Genomic DNA, 17,583 nt, shown 5'->3' with positions numbered 1-17,583 from the left:
ATCTTAAAAAAAAAAAAAAAAAAAAAAAAAAAAACTCCCAGAGCCAAGAAATCAGGATCTTTGTGGACGGTACCCAGGCATCTGTGTTTTTTAAAGCTCCCCAGGTGATTCTGATTTGCAGCTAAAAATGAGATGAGAGCACCTGCAGTGTGCTTACCACCACCTGGGGTGTTGGGGGAAATGCAGATTCTGATGAAGCAGGTCTAGGGCGGGGTTGGAGCTCCCGCAGCTCGCTCTAAGGAGCCCTTGGCTCCCCTCCGGTCATGTGTGTTGATGATGTGTTGAAAGCTCCAGGTCTGTGCATCAGGCTCTGAGGAAGGGGCCAGGGACCACGAACGACAGACGCTCCCTCCCAGGAAGAGTCCTTGGTCTTATTTTCAGGCTATCCCAGAATCCCTATGGCTGTATGGCATGTCTCGATGTATGAAAGAGATCCCTTCAGGCATTTTATAAACCAATGAGAAGAAGAGCAACACCAAGAACATTGCTTGGGATGAAAATATTTGACAATGATCTGTATCTCCTTGAAGGGAAAAGTATCCACAGAATTTAAAGGACAGAACTATTCCTGGCATTGGGGAACAATATCACCATCCCTAATCTCATGTTACTCTTTCCTCAGAATGGCTTTAGTAGCAGAGCCATCCAGTGGTATCTGGTCAAGTTCAGGGGCAGTGGGGATGCTGGTGCTGCTACATCGGGGCTAGTAACATCTGGTTCCAAGCAGAATCATCTCAAACACCTAGAGGTGTCTCTGAGTTCTTGGCCTCCAAGAACCAGCCACTTTGTCATGAAAGTCCATTCAGCTGTCAACATGATGGGGAGAGTAACTAAACAAAATGTTTAAATGTAAACATATCCACCGTGATAGTAACGGCTAGCCTAAATGACTTGGCTTTAAGTGTAGTATTTCATTTAATCCTCTCAACAACCTTCTGAGGTGATTACTATTATTATCCCTCTCTATTGTACAAATAAGATAACAGAGCTTGGGAAAGGTGAGATGCTTATCCAAGGTCACACAACTAACAGGTAGCGGAACCCAGATTGGACCCCACTTTTGTTTGACTCCAGAGTCCCCACACTCTGTTCATCTATGTAATGATAAATCTAGCTTGCCTTTTGGAATTTTCTATGGCTATTTCTGCCAATATAGGAAATGTGTTCATGTGTTCCCTAGGCTGTGGTCCAAATATTTTTAAAAAGCAGCCTTTTAATTTTTTAATTAGCCCGGTTCCCCAAAGATAAGCTCTTTAAAGGTCAGATGTTAACTTAATCCTCTTTGGGCTATCATTGAAAAAGATCAGCAGAATTGACCTTGACAAAACCGCCTCAGAGGCTTGGGGACAGACAGGCCCTTCAGTATCAGTGAACACAGACAACTGCTTTTATGGGAAGGGGCATTTTCTACACTTTTGAGAGCAGGCCGATTTGTTTTTCTTGACAAGACCCTGAGTAAAAAGACTTAATATCCATCCTCGATGTGAATCGAATTGTGTCCTACTGACATTAGATCCTCAGCCCCAGGGAGCACCAGGCTGGCCACTGAGGGGCTGCATTAGGCCGACTCAGTGACCGCAAGAAGAAACAGAGCATGACAGGGGCTGGATTATACTGCCAGAAAGGGCAGGCTCATCGCACACTTGTTGGCCCGCCTCTACTGCAAAGCCTAACCAACAACACAAGACAGCAAAGGCCCACGGCTCATAAACACTTTCCTAGGGACAGTCAGCATTTCTAAGATATCAACCTAAAATGCAGAGTTTGCCTGGAAAGCATACAAATCTATCAGCTTTGAGTCAACATGTTAACAATTTTCATACGTGACAGCATAACCCAGCATTGGTGTGCGGGCTCTGCCCTGAGACAGAGAGGGTCTGTGTCCGTGCTGACCCACAAGCCTGCTCTCTTCCTCCTCCACGAGGCTAGGACGGGGGCAGCTCCGGCCAGCATTGGCTGGGTGCATTCCTGGCCCCCTTGGCAGAAATCAGAGTCCTGTCCTGGGACTTTTAAAACTGGAAGTGAAAAAAGGAATCTTTACCGTCCCACAGGCAGCAGAGGAGGGATGGTCACAGCTGTTGGGCTTCCCACAAGGAGTAAATCGGTCTGACACAGAAGGTAAGAAAGGTGAGGGAGAGCGTAGGCGAGCTAGCGAGAGCACTCAGATGCTCCGGCCTAGTGGCTCCTGAGGCCCACATCCAGCCCTGACCAGTCACAAGTTACGTTCAACAGTAGATATTGTGGGGTAACAAATTCCCCCTTTGCCTAACCTTGTTTAGTTAAGTTTCTAACACTTGTCACCAAGAGAAGTCCTAACTCCTACAGAGGAAGCGTGAAACGTGAATTTAGAAAATCTACACTTTATTTCCAGGGTCATCTCTGAAGTAGACACGCCGTGCATTCCTGCAGGGGACACTGTTTTCTCCCCTTTCAAAACCAGCAGGCTGATGGCTCCTTCCCAGAGGCTCGGACCATCAGCTTTCTATGGTTTTAAAGAAAAAGCTGAGAATTTCAAAATTCCTCCTTTGGGGAAAAGCTGCAATTTCTTTAAGAACAGAAAAAGGGAACACCTGGGTGGCTCAGTCAGTTAGGCATCCAGCTCTTGATTTTGGCTCAGGTCGTGATCTCAGGGTCGTGAGATGGAGCTCCCGCATTGGGGCTCCCTGCTCAGCAGGGGGTCTGCTTGAGAGTCGTTTGCCCACCCCCACCGATTCTCTTGCACTCTTTCTAAAATAAATAAATAAATCTTAAAAAAAAAAAAATGGAAAAAGGAATGCATTTTAACTCTATCAGCTGATGAGAGCAGGTCCTTAAGGAAAGAGCAGGTCTTCTGGCTGTTGTCCACATGACATCACAATGTCACACCTAAACATTTAGAAATGGAAAGGAAAGGGCATTTATGGAACATGAGGCACATTTTATAAAATAATCATTACAATCACAGATAAGAATTCTAGTCCATTTTGTAATGGAGCTGAGAAATACTATGATTTTAACTATTTTCTGATCTTTTGTTTTATCATTCAAGCATCCATGGGGATTTTCTTTATGGATAGGACTAATATCCATAGAAAGAAAGAAGAAAATTCTTGCTGTTTGAGTTCAAAGGCAGATTTTTTAAAAAGTTTATAGTAGATATCAGACTTTCCAATGTGAGAGCCAAGCACTTGAATGATTTTTGTCTTTCTAATTCTAAATTCTTTTTTCCAAGTTAAGGGCCAAAGATAAGAATACCTAGAGTCTAGACTTTATTCTATAAATCAGGGGTCAGCAAGCTATGGCCTACAGGGGTAAAGCTCTTATAAATAAAGTTTTATTGAAACAGTCACACCCATTTCTTAATGAATTGTCTATAACTACTTTTGCACTACAACAGCAGAGTTGAGTGATTGCAACAGAGACTGGAATGCAAAGCCTAAAATCGTTACTTACTATCTGGCCCTTTTCAGAAAGTTTGTTGACCTCTGCATAAACCATAGAAAGGAGGAAGAATATAAGAGTTGGTGTTTTCTCCTCCACAAAAGAGATAAGGATTTGACCTGCAGGAGGAAGAAGAAATTTAAGGATGGGTACTAGAGCTTAGAGACTTCTGGGTCATGTGGACGGGGCACAGAGCCCACCATCCTGAGCTAAAGTCCAAAAGAGGGAGTAGGAAATAAAAACCAAAGATTGACTTGGAAGCAGAGAGCAGAGAAACTTTTGGCTACAGGTGATCCCATGAAGGGTCTGGGGTCAGCCTCAATACTGAATGGTCTATACGAGTTTCCAGAAGTTTCCTGTGTCTCCTAAAAAGGGCTGGATGTGGGGGCGCCTGGGTGGCTCAGTGGGTTAGGCCGCTGCCTTCAGCTCGGGTCATGATCTCAGGGTCCTTGGTATCGAGTCCTGCGTTGGGCTCTCTGCTCAGCGGGGAGCCTGCTTCCTCCTCTCTCTCTCTCTCTGCCTGCCTCTCTGCCTACTTGTAATCTCTCTCTGTCAAATAAATAAATAAAATCTTTAAAAAAAAAAAAAAAAAGAGCTGGATGTGACTGAGAGGGCTGCTAGCCTGGATGAAGTCTCTCAGTTATGACATGGGAATGCCTTCAACATTCCCTGGACCATACATGCTGGACCATACATGCTGGAGACCCCAGCAGGACTGAAGCATCCTTGGAGACTGAACCAATATCCAAATGCTATCAAGGATAGAGGATATGTTACATGTCTTGGATGTGTCACGCTTAATGCCAGGGTAATTCTTGGAGCTCCTAATTCACCCTCAAAACTCAGATTACTCCTTGGACAGAAAGAGATAGAAGATGGGATCATTGTTTTAAGTTGTCTCCAAGAAGTGCTGAATGGTTCCCAAAAAGTGTCTTCCAGGCAGCCCACTCTCACTACTAGCAATATCTTTTAGCTCGTCTGTCCGAAGTTCTGCCCCAATGAAGTGTCATCGGCATTAGAAGAATAATATTGGTGTCTAAGACAGGACTGTCCCACAGAGCTTTCTGCTGTTGTGGAAAATTTTATATCGCACTGTCCAATAGGGCAGCCATGGACCACTTATGGCTACTGAGTGCTTAAAGTATGGCTGTGCAAGTGAAGGACAGATTTTTTTTTAACTTGCATTTAATATTTATTAATTTATTTTACAGCCTAAATAGCTACAGTTCAGGTCTAAGAGATAGATAATTTTCCAGGTCAAAAGGAAAAGGAGTCACTGAAGAAATCCAGTTTGAGCGCTCGTGGACATGGTGATGTCTGTTCTCTAGTCCCTCCAGTTTGGTCCCTGGATTGAATTCCTTGAGTGTTCCTGGCATGTTCTCACACAGAATACAGATTAGAGAACCCAAAGGAAGAAGCAAAACACAGATTGTTTGAGATGAGATGCCTCAAGCGCTTGTATTTTGGTCCTCACAGGCCATCTGGAGCTGGCGTGGGAAGATGGACAGAGAGATCTGAGATGAGGACAAAACACAGATCAAAAAAAGAAAGGCCAGGTGAGAAGAAAAGGTAGAGGGGCAAGGCCGGGCTGGGCGAGCATATAGCGTCGCAGGCTCCCCAGCACTCTCAAAACCCTCCCCAGACGTCTGCATACCCAGCTGCATTTGGGCTGCCCTCATCCCTTCTTTCCTCCCCATCCAAGCCTGTAATTATTGACACCAGGTGCACTGCTCCCCCCCCCATCTCCTTTATCGTTCACAGAGCCCCGAGTGGTAATTTGCCGCCTCCATGGAAGTTTCATTTTGAAAGCAGAATACACTGGGTATAATGTTACATCACCAAGAATCCTTAGACAATAGAAAAGGAAATGGAATTTACCCAGGCAACAAAGGAGTCTGCAGCTCACTTCTCTTTAGGCCTCCACGACACTGTGGGGTTGACCGCAGGGCTCTGGGAGAACGGAGACTGCTCAGAACAGGAAGGGGCTTGTGGCAGGAGGAGCTCCTGGGGTTGGTGCTGAGTAGCTCCAAGATGCCACATTGAGATTAAGGCAAGGAAGCCAAAGGCTGTGGTTTAGCGACTCAACAGATCACCGGGGAAGGCCACAGAGTAGTTAGAAGGCTCGATCGGAAGGCTTACTTCCCGGTCTCCAGCCCTGGCTTGACCAGTTAGCAGTAGGGCACCCTGGTAGAAGTCAGGCACCTTCTCTAAGCCTCAGCTGTTCGTCGGAGTGAGAGTGAGAGGACAATTATGGTGCCTCTGCCATGTGTTGTTTTAAGGACTGAAAGGAACTGCCGCATGAGAAGCACTTAGCACACTACCTGACAGAATCCGCACACGGTCCCGGCAGCCATGGGGTGCTGCTAGTTTGATGTGCTTTGCCCAGCTCCGTGCAGAGCAGTCCCGAGACAGAGGCCACGTTTTGGGGGACATCTCCCTTCAAGCCTGGCATGTTCGGTATCTTAAAGAAGAGAGTGATGCCCACGGCTGGTCTCTGGCTTCTACGGGCCTCTGTGCCAGGGAAGGCAGACTGACAGGGACTCCTTCCTCCTCTCAGCCCTTTCCCGGGCTCAGGGGACCGACTGCTCCAAACTGAGAGGTTGGGGAGTGTGCTCCAGGGAACTAAAAGAGAGAAGAAAAGAGCCATTAGTAAATAACTTCCATCTTGGATGACAGAGGGAGGAAGAAATTACAGATTGTGACTCAAATACAAGGGTCTCTAAGCTGTGTGTTCAGTGTGTCTCCCTGCTTTGGGGCTTCCCAGGAGTGGGAGAAGGAGGTACAAACCCCAAGGGTCTCGGGTAGCATCTCCAGCCTTTTCCAGACTAATGCGTTTTCTAAGAAGCCCATTCTGACGGATTTTAAAATCTGACTTTGGTAACCAGGTTTCCTTACCACCCCTCCCCGTCAGCTTTTCTGTGGACTAGGTTGTCTTTGAGGGCTCTATGGGAATACCCGTTCTCCCGGCATCTTCCTTGCTCTGAGAGAGACTTAGGAAGAATTTAGCAAGGCAAAGATTTAGAAATAAGGTGGAGTAGCGAGGTGGGACACGTGGGAAGGAGCAGCCATGAGGAAGGAGCGGACGTCCGCTCCCAGAGGAGAAGCGTGGCGGTCACCAGCGCCCTCCCCCCCCCCCACGTATTTATCCCAATACACCAACTCTCCCACCCCCGTTCCTGAACTAGCCTGTGAGACTTCATCTGAACCGCTGGCATCAGCCGGAAAGACTGCCTGCCCTCATTTAAAAAAAAACAAATAATCATGGCTCACAAGTTAGAAATTAGGCCAAATTTAGTCATAGGGATACAATTCATGTTCACAGCCCTTGAAGAACTGCCTACAGGGGCAGTCACTTTGGATGGCTGCTAGCTCACCTCCCCTCCTCCGCACCCCCCACTCCAACCTCCCAGTTCCATCACAGCCCGAGACCACAGTGCTGGCTTCTGTGCTTCCCAAAGGCTGAGAACCTGCCGAAATCTATTTCAAAGGTGATTTTTCAAAAGTCGTGCTTATGTGGTGATCTTGAGTTTTTGTGGTGAAAGCATTAATACTTGGCCAATTTAAATGTAAGACCCAAATGGACTTTGCAAGCAGTGTCTGCCGTGCACCATGAAATGTTCCTTCTTACTCATTCAACTAAACTCACACCGACCTGGGAAGCATGCATCTGAAACCCAGAGCTCACCCTGCCTGCAAAGCAGTAGATGGGAACCCCCATGTGAACCTTCATCCTGCCAGTGGGGAACCACAGGGCTGGCTCTGTAAGGGCAGGGGACACCCAGGGAGACACAGGCACTTGCTGTTCAGAAGGAACCTCCAGCCAGCTGCTGTGGTTTATGGCTTTGAGGAAGTTGAATGTGGCCCAACAAACCTGGCAGAAATTTATCCCAATACACAAACTCCAAGACAGACCTTGGAGCTGTGCCCACAAAAGGAGGGTGCCCGCTATCGTGCTGACAAGCCAGGGGCAGGGTGTGGGGACTACAGAACCGTATGCACTCGAAGCTTCCTCAAGTCCCAGGTGAGCATCTCCCATTAGCCCTGTCCAGTATCCCCCCCACCTCAGCGCAGCTCTGAGGCAAGAGTTAGGAGCTTTCTGGAATAAGAGTGGCAGCCCCTGTGCTCTCTGCCCCTGTCCAGTTCTCTCCCACATGCAAAAGCAGCTGCACCCCCACAGACTGGCTGTGCCTGCTCCCCAGCCATTGCTGGTCCCACAGAACAGGGTGGGACACAAGCACATGCCTGGGAGGCTCTAGGATAGGGTTGCATCTGCTGGTTCCCTAGTAACAGCTGTCACTTACTGAATTGTCATTGACCTGTGTACTCAGAGGTAGCCAACATCACGCACCCACGGAATGCTGCATCGTTCCCCTCCCCCCGTTCATTCATAAATGTGAGCAGCCTCCATCACTGTTTCTCGATGACAAGAAGCAAGTCGTTCTCCCATCTTTCTCTCCCACAGAGATCAGCTCAGGGACTGGCATGTACCATTGGAAAAGTTATGTAAAATCCTCGCCTCGTACTCTGGATGTCATCTCCCGGGTGCCTGCCATTCTCACAGAAGATCTTGCCTTACCCCCTGTGACTCTGCTGCCCTGTGGCAGGAGTTGGCACCAAGTGGAAGGCCTCTAACTCGCAGGCTGGCCGTGGTCTTGGAGGGGCTGACCCAGAGAGGGGGCCCAGCCTGCTCCGCCCCTTGAGAACGGATGCTGACTAGCCGGCCCATCAGAGCCTCTCCTGGGGTATCTGGAGGAAAGGAGTTCATCAGTTGGTGGTAGCAAGAGCAGTAGAAATAAGTTGAGTCTAATGTGTAGTGGAATCCTGGAAGTGAATGACAATGGCTGCCCACGTCTCAGGGGCTGGAGCTGGGATGTCGTTGGATGGTGTAATCCTGAGGCTTGGTCTAGCTAAAATTAAATTCTATGCCTGGGAACATGTGGCCTCTTCCACAACCACCACCCTAACATATAAATACTATAAAAGAGTTTGGGACTATAAGCTGAAATGAAAAATAACCAGAAAGTCAGGATGAGCCCACGCACTGTCCAGTGCCAGCACCTGCTCTCTTCCTGCCCTTCCTCACCCAGCTCCGTGGTCTCATGTGGCTTACTGGACTGGGATCTCTGAGCACACAGGCCGCTATACCCAGACTATGGGTCACCACCTTGTTCTCCAGAGGGGCTGTGGGCTGAAAAGTCCAACTGCCTGACTGTTGTATTTCTGGTTGGCCAGGGAGCAGCAGTCCCAGGGTGGGGTAGATCTAGCTTGGGGTCTACTGTTCCCATGTAGTGCCGAACAACGGCCTTCCAACCGGTAGGTGCTTTTTGTCAATTTCTAGGTGATATTTTTTCCCAGGGTGCACTGCTTTTTTCTATCCTCATTATAGTTTACTTCTCTCTGGATTAACAGGGGAATTGGGTATTCTCAGTAAATCTACATATATCCATACACATCCACATAGGATGAAACATGTTTACATGATGGGCATTACCAACAAATATAATGTGGTAGCCAACAATAATAACCACATTCTAGAAAATAAGCGTTGGTTTCAGCTAATAACATGACCAGCTAATAACACAACATCATTTTTTTTTGCCACGAAGTGAAATTTTTTGGTCCAAACACATACGCATCGCAAACATGTATTGCCAATTGTCCACAGAAATCATGGCTGTATTAATCTACATTCGAGAGTTATAAGTTCATTTGTTCTCATACACTGACCAACACAGGATCTTATTCTTTCTTGTTTTTGCCCATCTGAGAGGTGACAAAGAGCACCTGTGTAGCAGCCATTAAGTTGGTCTTTTCTTAATGGGTAGTAGTTTTATCAGTCATTGTCTAGTCAGGAAAACAGAAAATTTACTCCAGCTTTCCAGTCCATCTCCTATAATCGGTATGAAGTAACGTAAAAAGGAAACAAAATCTGCTGACAAAGGAGAAACGTAGTCGAAGGGCTTGGAGGCCTAGCACCACAAGGTGGAGTTGGAAAGAACAGATCTGGAGCCAAGACTTGACTTTAGCTTCAAGATCAGCATATTTCCGGGGTGCCTGGGTGGCTCAGTGGTTAAAGTCTCTGCCTTCAACTCAGGTCATGATCGTAGGGTCCTGGAATCGAACCCCGCATCGGGCTCTCTGCTCAGCGGGGAGCCTGCTTCCTGCTCTCTCTCTGCCTTCTTCTCTGCCTCTGATCTCTGTCTGTCAAAAAAAAAAAAAAAAATCAGCATATTTCCATCATCACTGGAAGCTCATATTTCTCCTGTGAATTTCCTATCCATAGACAATGCATGTACTGCTTTTGCATCGTTTTTTATTTAAAATTCATGTATAAGTGACATGCAACATTACGTTAGTTTTAGGCGTACAATGTAGGGATTTGGTTGTTATCTTTAAAATCTCCTTTCCCAACTCCCTGTGGATCTAAGGACATCCCGCCTGAATGCAGTTAGAGGAAATAAAATGTCATGGAAATTCTATTGGGATTTTTTATATAAATATTGCTCAGAAGACAGTGGTTCCTGAAAGTTCTGATCACAGGTTGGTGCATGCAGGCTAGGACTCTGAAGTGTCGGGTTGCCAAGAAGTAAAGGACTTCAGGTTCTAGTCAAGATGGAGGATTGGGGACCAGATTTATCGTTCCACATGAAATAATTAAGGACATTGACAAAATATACGCAACAAAGGTTTTCAGGACATTGGACAATCGGGCGGTAAGCCATGGGGATCCCTGAGGAAGAGAAACATAAAACATGAGCCCGAGAACGCCAGCTCGTTGCCTGGGAAGAGGCTTCCTCACACAGAGGGGGAATGGGGTGGAGCCTGGTGATCCCTTCTCATTGGGCAGAGTTTGGGGTGGGGGAGCTCAGGCTCCAGGGTTCTCAGGAGAGAGTGTCTGAGAAAGTTGACAAGAAAGGGCTCTAGAGAGCAGCAGAGGCTCCTCAAGTCTCCAGCCTCCAGTCTCCCGCGAGTCTCACAGGCATGTAAGGAAAGCACACACAGCACCCAGCACCCTGCACTGTGTATTCTGCATATCCCACATTTCAGGAACCACTGTCTTCTGAGCAACTGAATTTGACTTTGGTGTAGAGAATTTAAAAAGTATCACCCTCTATTTGATGAATGGAGATGACTAGGTCATGATAAATTTCCCTTTTGCACTGGCTTCTAGAAAGTCCCAATCCAAGCAAAGGCTCCATGCCACGCATTCTATATACTAGCCTTACTCCAGGCTTCGTCTTACTTTTGCCGTTCTTACTTCCCGTCTTAGTTGGGGCTGCCATACAAACATACCACACATTGAGGGGCTGATACAGGACAGAACCGTATTGCTCACTGTTGTGGAGCTTGGAAGTCCGAAGCCAAGGTGCCACAGTGGTTGGGTTCTGCCGAGGGCCCTGTTGTGGGGTGCAAACTGCCAACTTCCTGTATCTTCACACGGTGGAAAGAGAGCCAGCCCGCTCTCTGGCCTCTTCTCATGAGGGTATGAATCCTACTCCTGCAGGCTCCACCCTCGTGACCTAATCACCTCTTAAAGTCCCACCTCCAAATACCATGACGTTGGAGATGTATTTTTATATACAAACATATGAGACACTTGAACATTTAACCCATTGGATTTTCCCTCATCCCCAATCTTCCTCTTAGAGTCATTGGTATATTTCTGGAAACTACCTTTTTAGAATAAGGCACAAACAAATAGTCAAATCAGGGCTCATGTTTTGAGAAAAAAAAATTCTAGTTTTGACTTTTAGAAAAGCCAGTGAGACAAAGATTAGCAATGAAACTCTGTCTAAAATGGTTAGGGCTGATGGAAAACAGTAGAAATCTACAGGATGTAAGAGAGGGAATAAAATACTTAAAAGGAGGTGAAGAATGACGTAATGTGCTCTCTGAGGTAAGTGCTTTTAGCAACACATTATCAATGTCCAGTCTGCTCTCCAGGGTACATTATCTAGACTCAAGACCAAATGCAGGGTGGGGTGAGGGGCAAAGCTTGGGGAAGGGTGACGCTCAGAGATGGAGCAGGCGTCAGGGTGGGAAGGCCAAGCTCAGGACTGGAGCAGGAGCCCATGATGGGCTGACGCTTACAATAAGGAACTCGAGGATCTGGTGAGAATATGCTGGGACACGTATGAATTTTTATTTTATTTTTTTCAAAGATTTTATTTATTATCACTTCTCGGCCTTTTGGCTAAGATCAAGTATAAAGATTTTATTTATTCATTTGACAGAGATCACAAGTAGTCAGAGAGAGAGAGAGGAGGAAGCAGGCTCCCTGTTGAGCAGAGAGCCTGATGCGGGGCTCCATCCCAGGACCCCGGAATCATGACATGAGCCGAAGTCATATGCTTTAACCCACTGAGCCACCCAGGCGCCCCGTGTATGAATTTTTTAAAAGCTAATAGAAAGAAAAAGGAAAGCCTTTCCTCATGGTAAAATATACAAAGTATGGAGTTATAAAATCAGTTGATGCTAAAACTGGTGGGCGGAGTTAGATGAGGAAGAGACTATTTACATGGTCTCAGATAATCTCCCCACCGATTACACATTTATTACAAAGGGAAAGTCGGGACCTTCACAGCGGAGAAAACCAACAGATACCACCTTAACTGAGTGATCAGAGATAACTTCTAAACCTAGTAATGAGAAAACACCAGAAAAACCCAAGTTGAGGGATATTCTCAGAACAACTGTCTTCTATTCCTCAAAAGTGGCAAAATCACTCAAGACAAAGGCAGGCTGAGGAACCGTTCCACAGTGAGGATGTGAAAGCAACAAGACTACGGACGGCCATGCGGGATCCCAGGTTGAGCCCTGGGGTGGGAAGAGCTAGAAAGACATTTTGGGTTAAGTGATGAAATTCAAATGTAGACTGTGGGTTAGAGAACTGTATTTTATGAATGTGATATTAACTGGTGGAGAGAACTGGCCTGTGATTCTGTAAGAAAATGTTCTCGTTCTCAGGAAACACACACTGAAGTATTCAGAGGTGGAGAAGTGCAGTGTTTGCGACGAAGTCTTTGTGGGTTCAGAGAACGGTATTGTCGCTACAACAAAGAGTGATGCCACTGTTTGCTCACACACTCTTGCCAGTTGTTGGTTAAATTCACCAGTTAGTATGGTAGCTACTGAAGGCGAGGACTCAAGAGTAGATTATCACAGAGATTTCCTGCACTTGGTACAGTAACTGATGACACTTTGTGCTGTCTCCCTCTAGGGAAAAGCTAATGCATTTTTTTCCTTTTCATTACATTCAATTAGCCGACATATAATACATCATTAGTTTTTGATGTAGTGTTCAATGATTGGTTAGTTGTGTATAACACCCAGTGCTCTTCACATCCCCTGCCCTCTTTAATGCCCATCACCCAGTTACCCCAGCCCCCATCCTCCTCCCTTCCAGCAACCCTCAGTTTGTTTCCTATAGTTAAGAGTCATTTATGGTTTGCCCTCCTCTCTGTTTTTATCTTATTTTCTTTTTCCTTCCCTTCCCATATGTTCATGTGTTTTGTTTCTTAAATTCCACATATGAGTGAAATCATACGGTATTTGTCTTTCTCTGACTTATTTTGCTTAGCACAATACCCTCTATTTCCATCCATGTCGTTGCAACTAGCAAGACTCCATACTTTTTGATAGCTGAGTAATCTTTTAAACAAATGGTTTTGAGAAAACTGGAGGTCCATATGCAAAAGGATGAATTTGGACCCTTATCTTATGCCATATATAAAAATTAACTAAAAATGGATCAAAGACCTAAATTTAGTAACTATACAGCCCTTAGAATAAAACAGTTGAAAATCTTCATGGCCTTGGGTCAGGAAATGATTTCCTAGGTATGTCACCAAAAGCACAGGCAATAAAAGAAAAAGTAAATCAGGCTTCTCAAAATTAAAAACTGCGCATCAAAAGACACCATCACAGAATGGGAAGAAATATTTGCAAATCGTCTATCTCATAAGAAATTAATATCCAGAATACATAAAGAATTCCTACAACTCAACACACCAATAAAGCCAAACAACCCAGTTAAACAATGGGCAAAGGTTAAACTAGACACTTCTCCAAAAAAGATACACAGGTAGCTAGCACAGAGGAAAATGCTCACCATCACTTGCCATCAGGGAAATGTACACCCACAGCAGTGAGACACCTGCAAGCCCATCAGGACAGCTGTTACGCAAACAAAGAAACAAGTGTTGATGAGGGTGTGGAGAGCTGGAACCCTCCTACATTGCTGGTGGGTATGTAACATTGTGCAGCTGCTATGGGAAACCATCTTTCAGCTCCTCAATAAGTTGGACACAGAGTTACAATATGACTGAGCAATTCTACTTCTAGATACATACCTGAAAGAATTGAGAACGTGGATTCAATTTTGTACACCTATGCTCATAGCAGCATTATTCACAATAGCTAAAAGGAGAGAAAAAAAGAAAACCTGTCCACCAATGTATAAATGGTTAAACTGTGTATACACATTGTAGGAATAATAGCCATAAAAGAGAGGGGTGCCTGGGTGGCTCAGTTGTTAAGTGTCTGCCTTTGGCTCAGATCATGATCCCAGGGTTCTAGGATTGAGCCCCACATCAGGCTCCTTGCTCAGTGGGGAGCCTGCTTCTCCCTTTCCCACTCCCCTGCTTGTGTTCCCTCTCTTGCTGTCTCTCTGTCAAATAAATAAATAAATAAAATCTTTTAAAAAAAAAATCCGTAAAAAAGAATGAAATTCTGATACATACATGGATGAAACATGAAAACATGATGCTAAGTGAAATAAGTCACACAAATAGACCAGTAGTGTATGATTTCATTTATATAAAATATCTAGCTTAGGTAAATTTCTAGAGATAATAAAGTAGAATAGAAGTTGCTAAGGTCTGAGGGGAGGAGACAATGGGAAGTTCTTGTTCAGGATACCAGGTTTCTGTTTGGGGTGATGAAAGTGCTCTGGAGATGGGAGGTGGCCATAGTTCAACAACACTGAGAATGTACTTAATGCACTGAATTGTACCCTAAAAATGGTAATTTTGTTATGTACATGTTGCAAGAAAGAAATTATGTCAAGATAATAAAGCAGGTGAGATCTTCCCTGAGAAGTAAATTCAGGTGGCTAACGACCAAAGATGTGTGAAAAAAGTTCTTGGTTTTTATGAGACTCTTAATCTTGGGAAACAAATGGAGGGTAGCTGGAGGGGAGTGGGGGAGGCATGTGGTGGCTGGGTGATGGATATTGGGGAGGGTCTGTGCTATGGGGAGTGCTGTGAATTGTGTAAAACTGATGAATCACAGACCTATACCCCTGGAGCAAATAATACATTATATGTTAATTTTTTTAAATTCTGGGGCTCCCCCCCCAGCTTGAGGTTTGTTTTTGTTTTTGTTTTTTTACAGGTTGCTATAAATCATGGTTGGAGGTAAGTCTAGTATATCTTAATTATTAATATTCCTCAGTTTATACAATAATCCACACACACTAGAATTTCTACTTGATTTGTCTTTTCCCTGAATCACAAGAAAATGATTGGAAAGATCGTCACCAAAGTCAGAGATTTAAGTTAGTCTAAGTTAAACTAGAGGTTCTGTGGGCAGCCTCAAATTCACTCCGATGCTCCCAGAAGCGCCGGGGAGAGGCGCGGTCATTACCTGCGGAGGAGACCGCGGCCGTGGCCGCGAGGTGCTGGCCGGGAGCGCGCCGTGCGCGCGGGCGGTTTCCCCGGGGACCGCCTACGAGTCTCAGGGCGGAGACTCCAAGGGCAGCTGATGGCAGAGGGGAGGCCGCTGGCCGGGGCGGCTGAAGCCTGTGTCGGGGTTAGCGACAGCAGGGGCGTCTTTATTTCATTCCAGCCGGCGACGGAGGGCGGGGCGGCTGGCGCCGCGGGAAGGCGTACCCTCCGGGCAGCAGGCAGAGCCCACGTCGGTGGGTTTGGCTTTTGTGTTGTTTTTCGCTCCCCACTGGGATTCAGAGACTGTCTCCTCCGAAGAATCACCTTCACGAAGACAAAACGTAGGACTGGTGACCCCATGTCCTGGCCACCGCCGGCACGGGTGACTGTCTTCGAGTGGAAGGGAGGGGGCGTCGGGAGGGAAGCCTTCTGACAAAACTAGGCCTCTCGCAAGGTGTACCCCCAAATTGTCAAAGTCACGATGAGCGGACCTGGGCAACCGCTTCCGAAGCAGCTCCAAAACACAGAGTAATTGCACATCTTCAGGGAGTCGCCTCGGAAGTGAGTTGCCGATGAATTGGAGTCTGTATTTTTTTTTTTTAAGATTTTTTTTTCTTTTTTAATTTGACAGAGAGATCACAAGCAGGCACAGAGAGAGGGGGAAGCAGCCTCCCTGCTGAGCAGAGAGCCCGATGGAGGGCTCGATCCCAGCACCCCGGGATCACGACCTGAGCCGAAGGCCGAGTCTTAACCCGCTGAGCCACCCAGGCGCCCTGGAGGCTGTTTTAGAAAGTGTTTTTTTTAAATTAGGAAGTGTGCTATCCATTGTTAAAACGTGAAAAATTACGAGCCATCAGACGCTTCCCGGCCCTCCGCGGCCTCCGTGACTCTGGGCTCGGGGGTGGCGGTGGCGGAGGGCAGCGGCCGCGCAGCTGCAGCAAACAGGAAACCTCCAAGAGCCTTTAACGCGGTCCCCGCCTCTCGGCTCCCACGCACTTGCCTCGGAGCCCACAGTTCCAGTTCGCCCCCGGCTCGCGGCCCGCGCTGGCGGCGGAATAGCGAGGGCGGTCGGGGGCGGGATTGGGGGGTGGGTGCTCGGCTCAGGTCGCCGCCGTCGTCACGCGGCCGCAGTCCTGCCAGAGCCGCTCCAAGGCTTCTCTACGGCCCGTGTCTAATCCGGAGGCTCCAGAACATCCTCGGGGGGAGGACGCAGCAGATAAACCTTCCGACTGGGCAATCAGCCCAAGTGACGGACAGACGGTTAGGTCCGGGGCAGCACCACGCTGGTGGCCTATGAGGGGTGGGGGGGTCCCAGCACGTGTGCCTGGGGTGAAGCTGATTTGACATAAACAATGCCCTATTCCTGATGCAGACTTACTGAAAAGCTCTTCTCAGGAAGCAAAGGACACGAAAAGCAGGCCTTCTTAAGTAACGTCTCTTTAACCCTCTCTCATTCCCCATCGGGGGTCCGGGCGCAGGAAGTCCCTGCAAACCGGTATCCTCACCGGCCTCGGCTTACCTTTGCGCTCCGTTGCTCATCGGTTTCCTCTGCTTGGAAACCTTCCTGTTCAGCTCTGGTCTATGCAAATCTGACCTCCCCCTTAAGGTCAGGTGTTCCACTTCATCCCCAAAGATGCAGGAACGTTGACCTCTCATAATTATGAGCACTTACAACATGGAATCATCCCACGTGGTCCCAGCCTCTCAACGGCCGGCACTGGTCTCAGAGTGCACAGCTCAAAATAAGACCACCTCTCCCTGAGCATAAAGACCAATCTCATTTTCTGCAGGCACAGACACACCCACAGGCTTATTTATCCAAGTGCATATTGTGCACCCAACACTTTTTAAGGTTATTCACGAATATTCTGGTTTGTTCCTTTCAGGTCTCCTAACGTTAGATGTGACTTGCTTTGGCCAATGAAACCATCCAAGTGGAGGGAACAGTAAAGCAAGTTCCCCTAAGACCCCAGGATTTGAGTGAGACAGGCATGTTCTGGGGACAGCCAGGAGAACGGTATGGAAGACGCAAAGCAAAGGAGGTGTGTCCTAGAGGTCTCAGGGACTGCATCACATAGGGGGGTTTGTAGGCCGCTGTGAAGGACTTTGGCTATTACTGAGTGAAACTGGAGCCATCTCAGGAATTTGAACCAAGGATCTGAGGGGCAAGGGAGAGTGCAGGCATTCCCTGGGGATGGCGGTGGAGCCTTCCCTGATAAAAGATTTTTTAATTTTCCAGATCATTCTGTCTTGTAGACAAGTTAGAATCAGTGCTTCAGAGAAGCCAGGGGACCAATTAATAGAAGGGAAACCTACAATCCTTATCTAAAACTTCATTTTTATTGCTTTCCTAATCCAACCTATAACTGACAGTTGACAATTGACATTGGGTCATCCCCTGCTTCCCATTACATAAGGCCTTTGGAGGGACATACTGGAGGGAGACCAGAGATGCCTAATCTGCCAAGCAGGGATGCATATTGACTGCTATAAATCA

At 46.9% G+C, this 17,583-nt stretch overlaps 1 protein-coding gene across 6 annotated transcripts in view; it reads right to left on the bottom strand.

Moving 5' to 3' along the window:
* LOC116591467 (translation initiation factor IF-2-like) overlaps positions 1 to 15,739 on the bottom strand; it is a 40,767-nt gene extending 25,028 nt beyond the window's left edge. For 2 of the 6 annotated variants that reach the window (XM_032344384.1, XM_032344386.1), the window contains exons 1-2: positions 15,067 to 15,739; positions 13,773 to 13,839 (exon numbers count right to left, since the gene is read on the bottom strand). In XM_032344384.1, coding sequence (XP_032200275.1) covers positions 13,827 to 13,839; positions 15,067 to 15,446 — 393 coding nt within the window. In that variant the 5' untranslated portion in view covers positions 15,447 to 15,739 and the 3' untranslated portion in view covers positions 13,773 to 13,826. The other 4 variants (XM_032344383.1, XM_032344382.1, XM_032344387.1 and 1 more) reach the window with 4 other exon arrangements.
* Between the last annotated feature and the right edge of the window lie 1,844 nt (positions 15,740 to 17,583).

The sequence above is a fragment of the Mustela erminea genome, chromosome 5, assembly GCF_009829155.1.
Source record: "Mustela erminea isolate mMusErm1 chromosome 5, mMusErm1.Pri, whole genome shotgun sequence".
Lineage (NCBI taxonomy): Eukaryota > Metazoa > Chordata > Mammalia > Carnivora > Mustelidae > Mustela > Mustela erminea.
The sequence above is the reverse complement of the archived record's forward strand: the minus strand, read 5'-3'. Positions and strand labels throughout refer to the sequence as shown.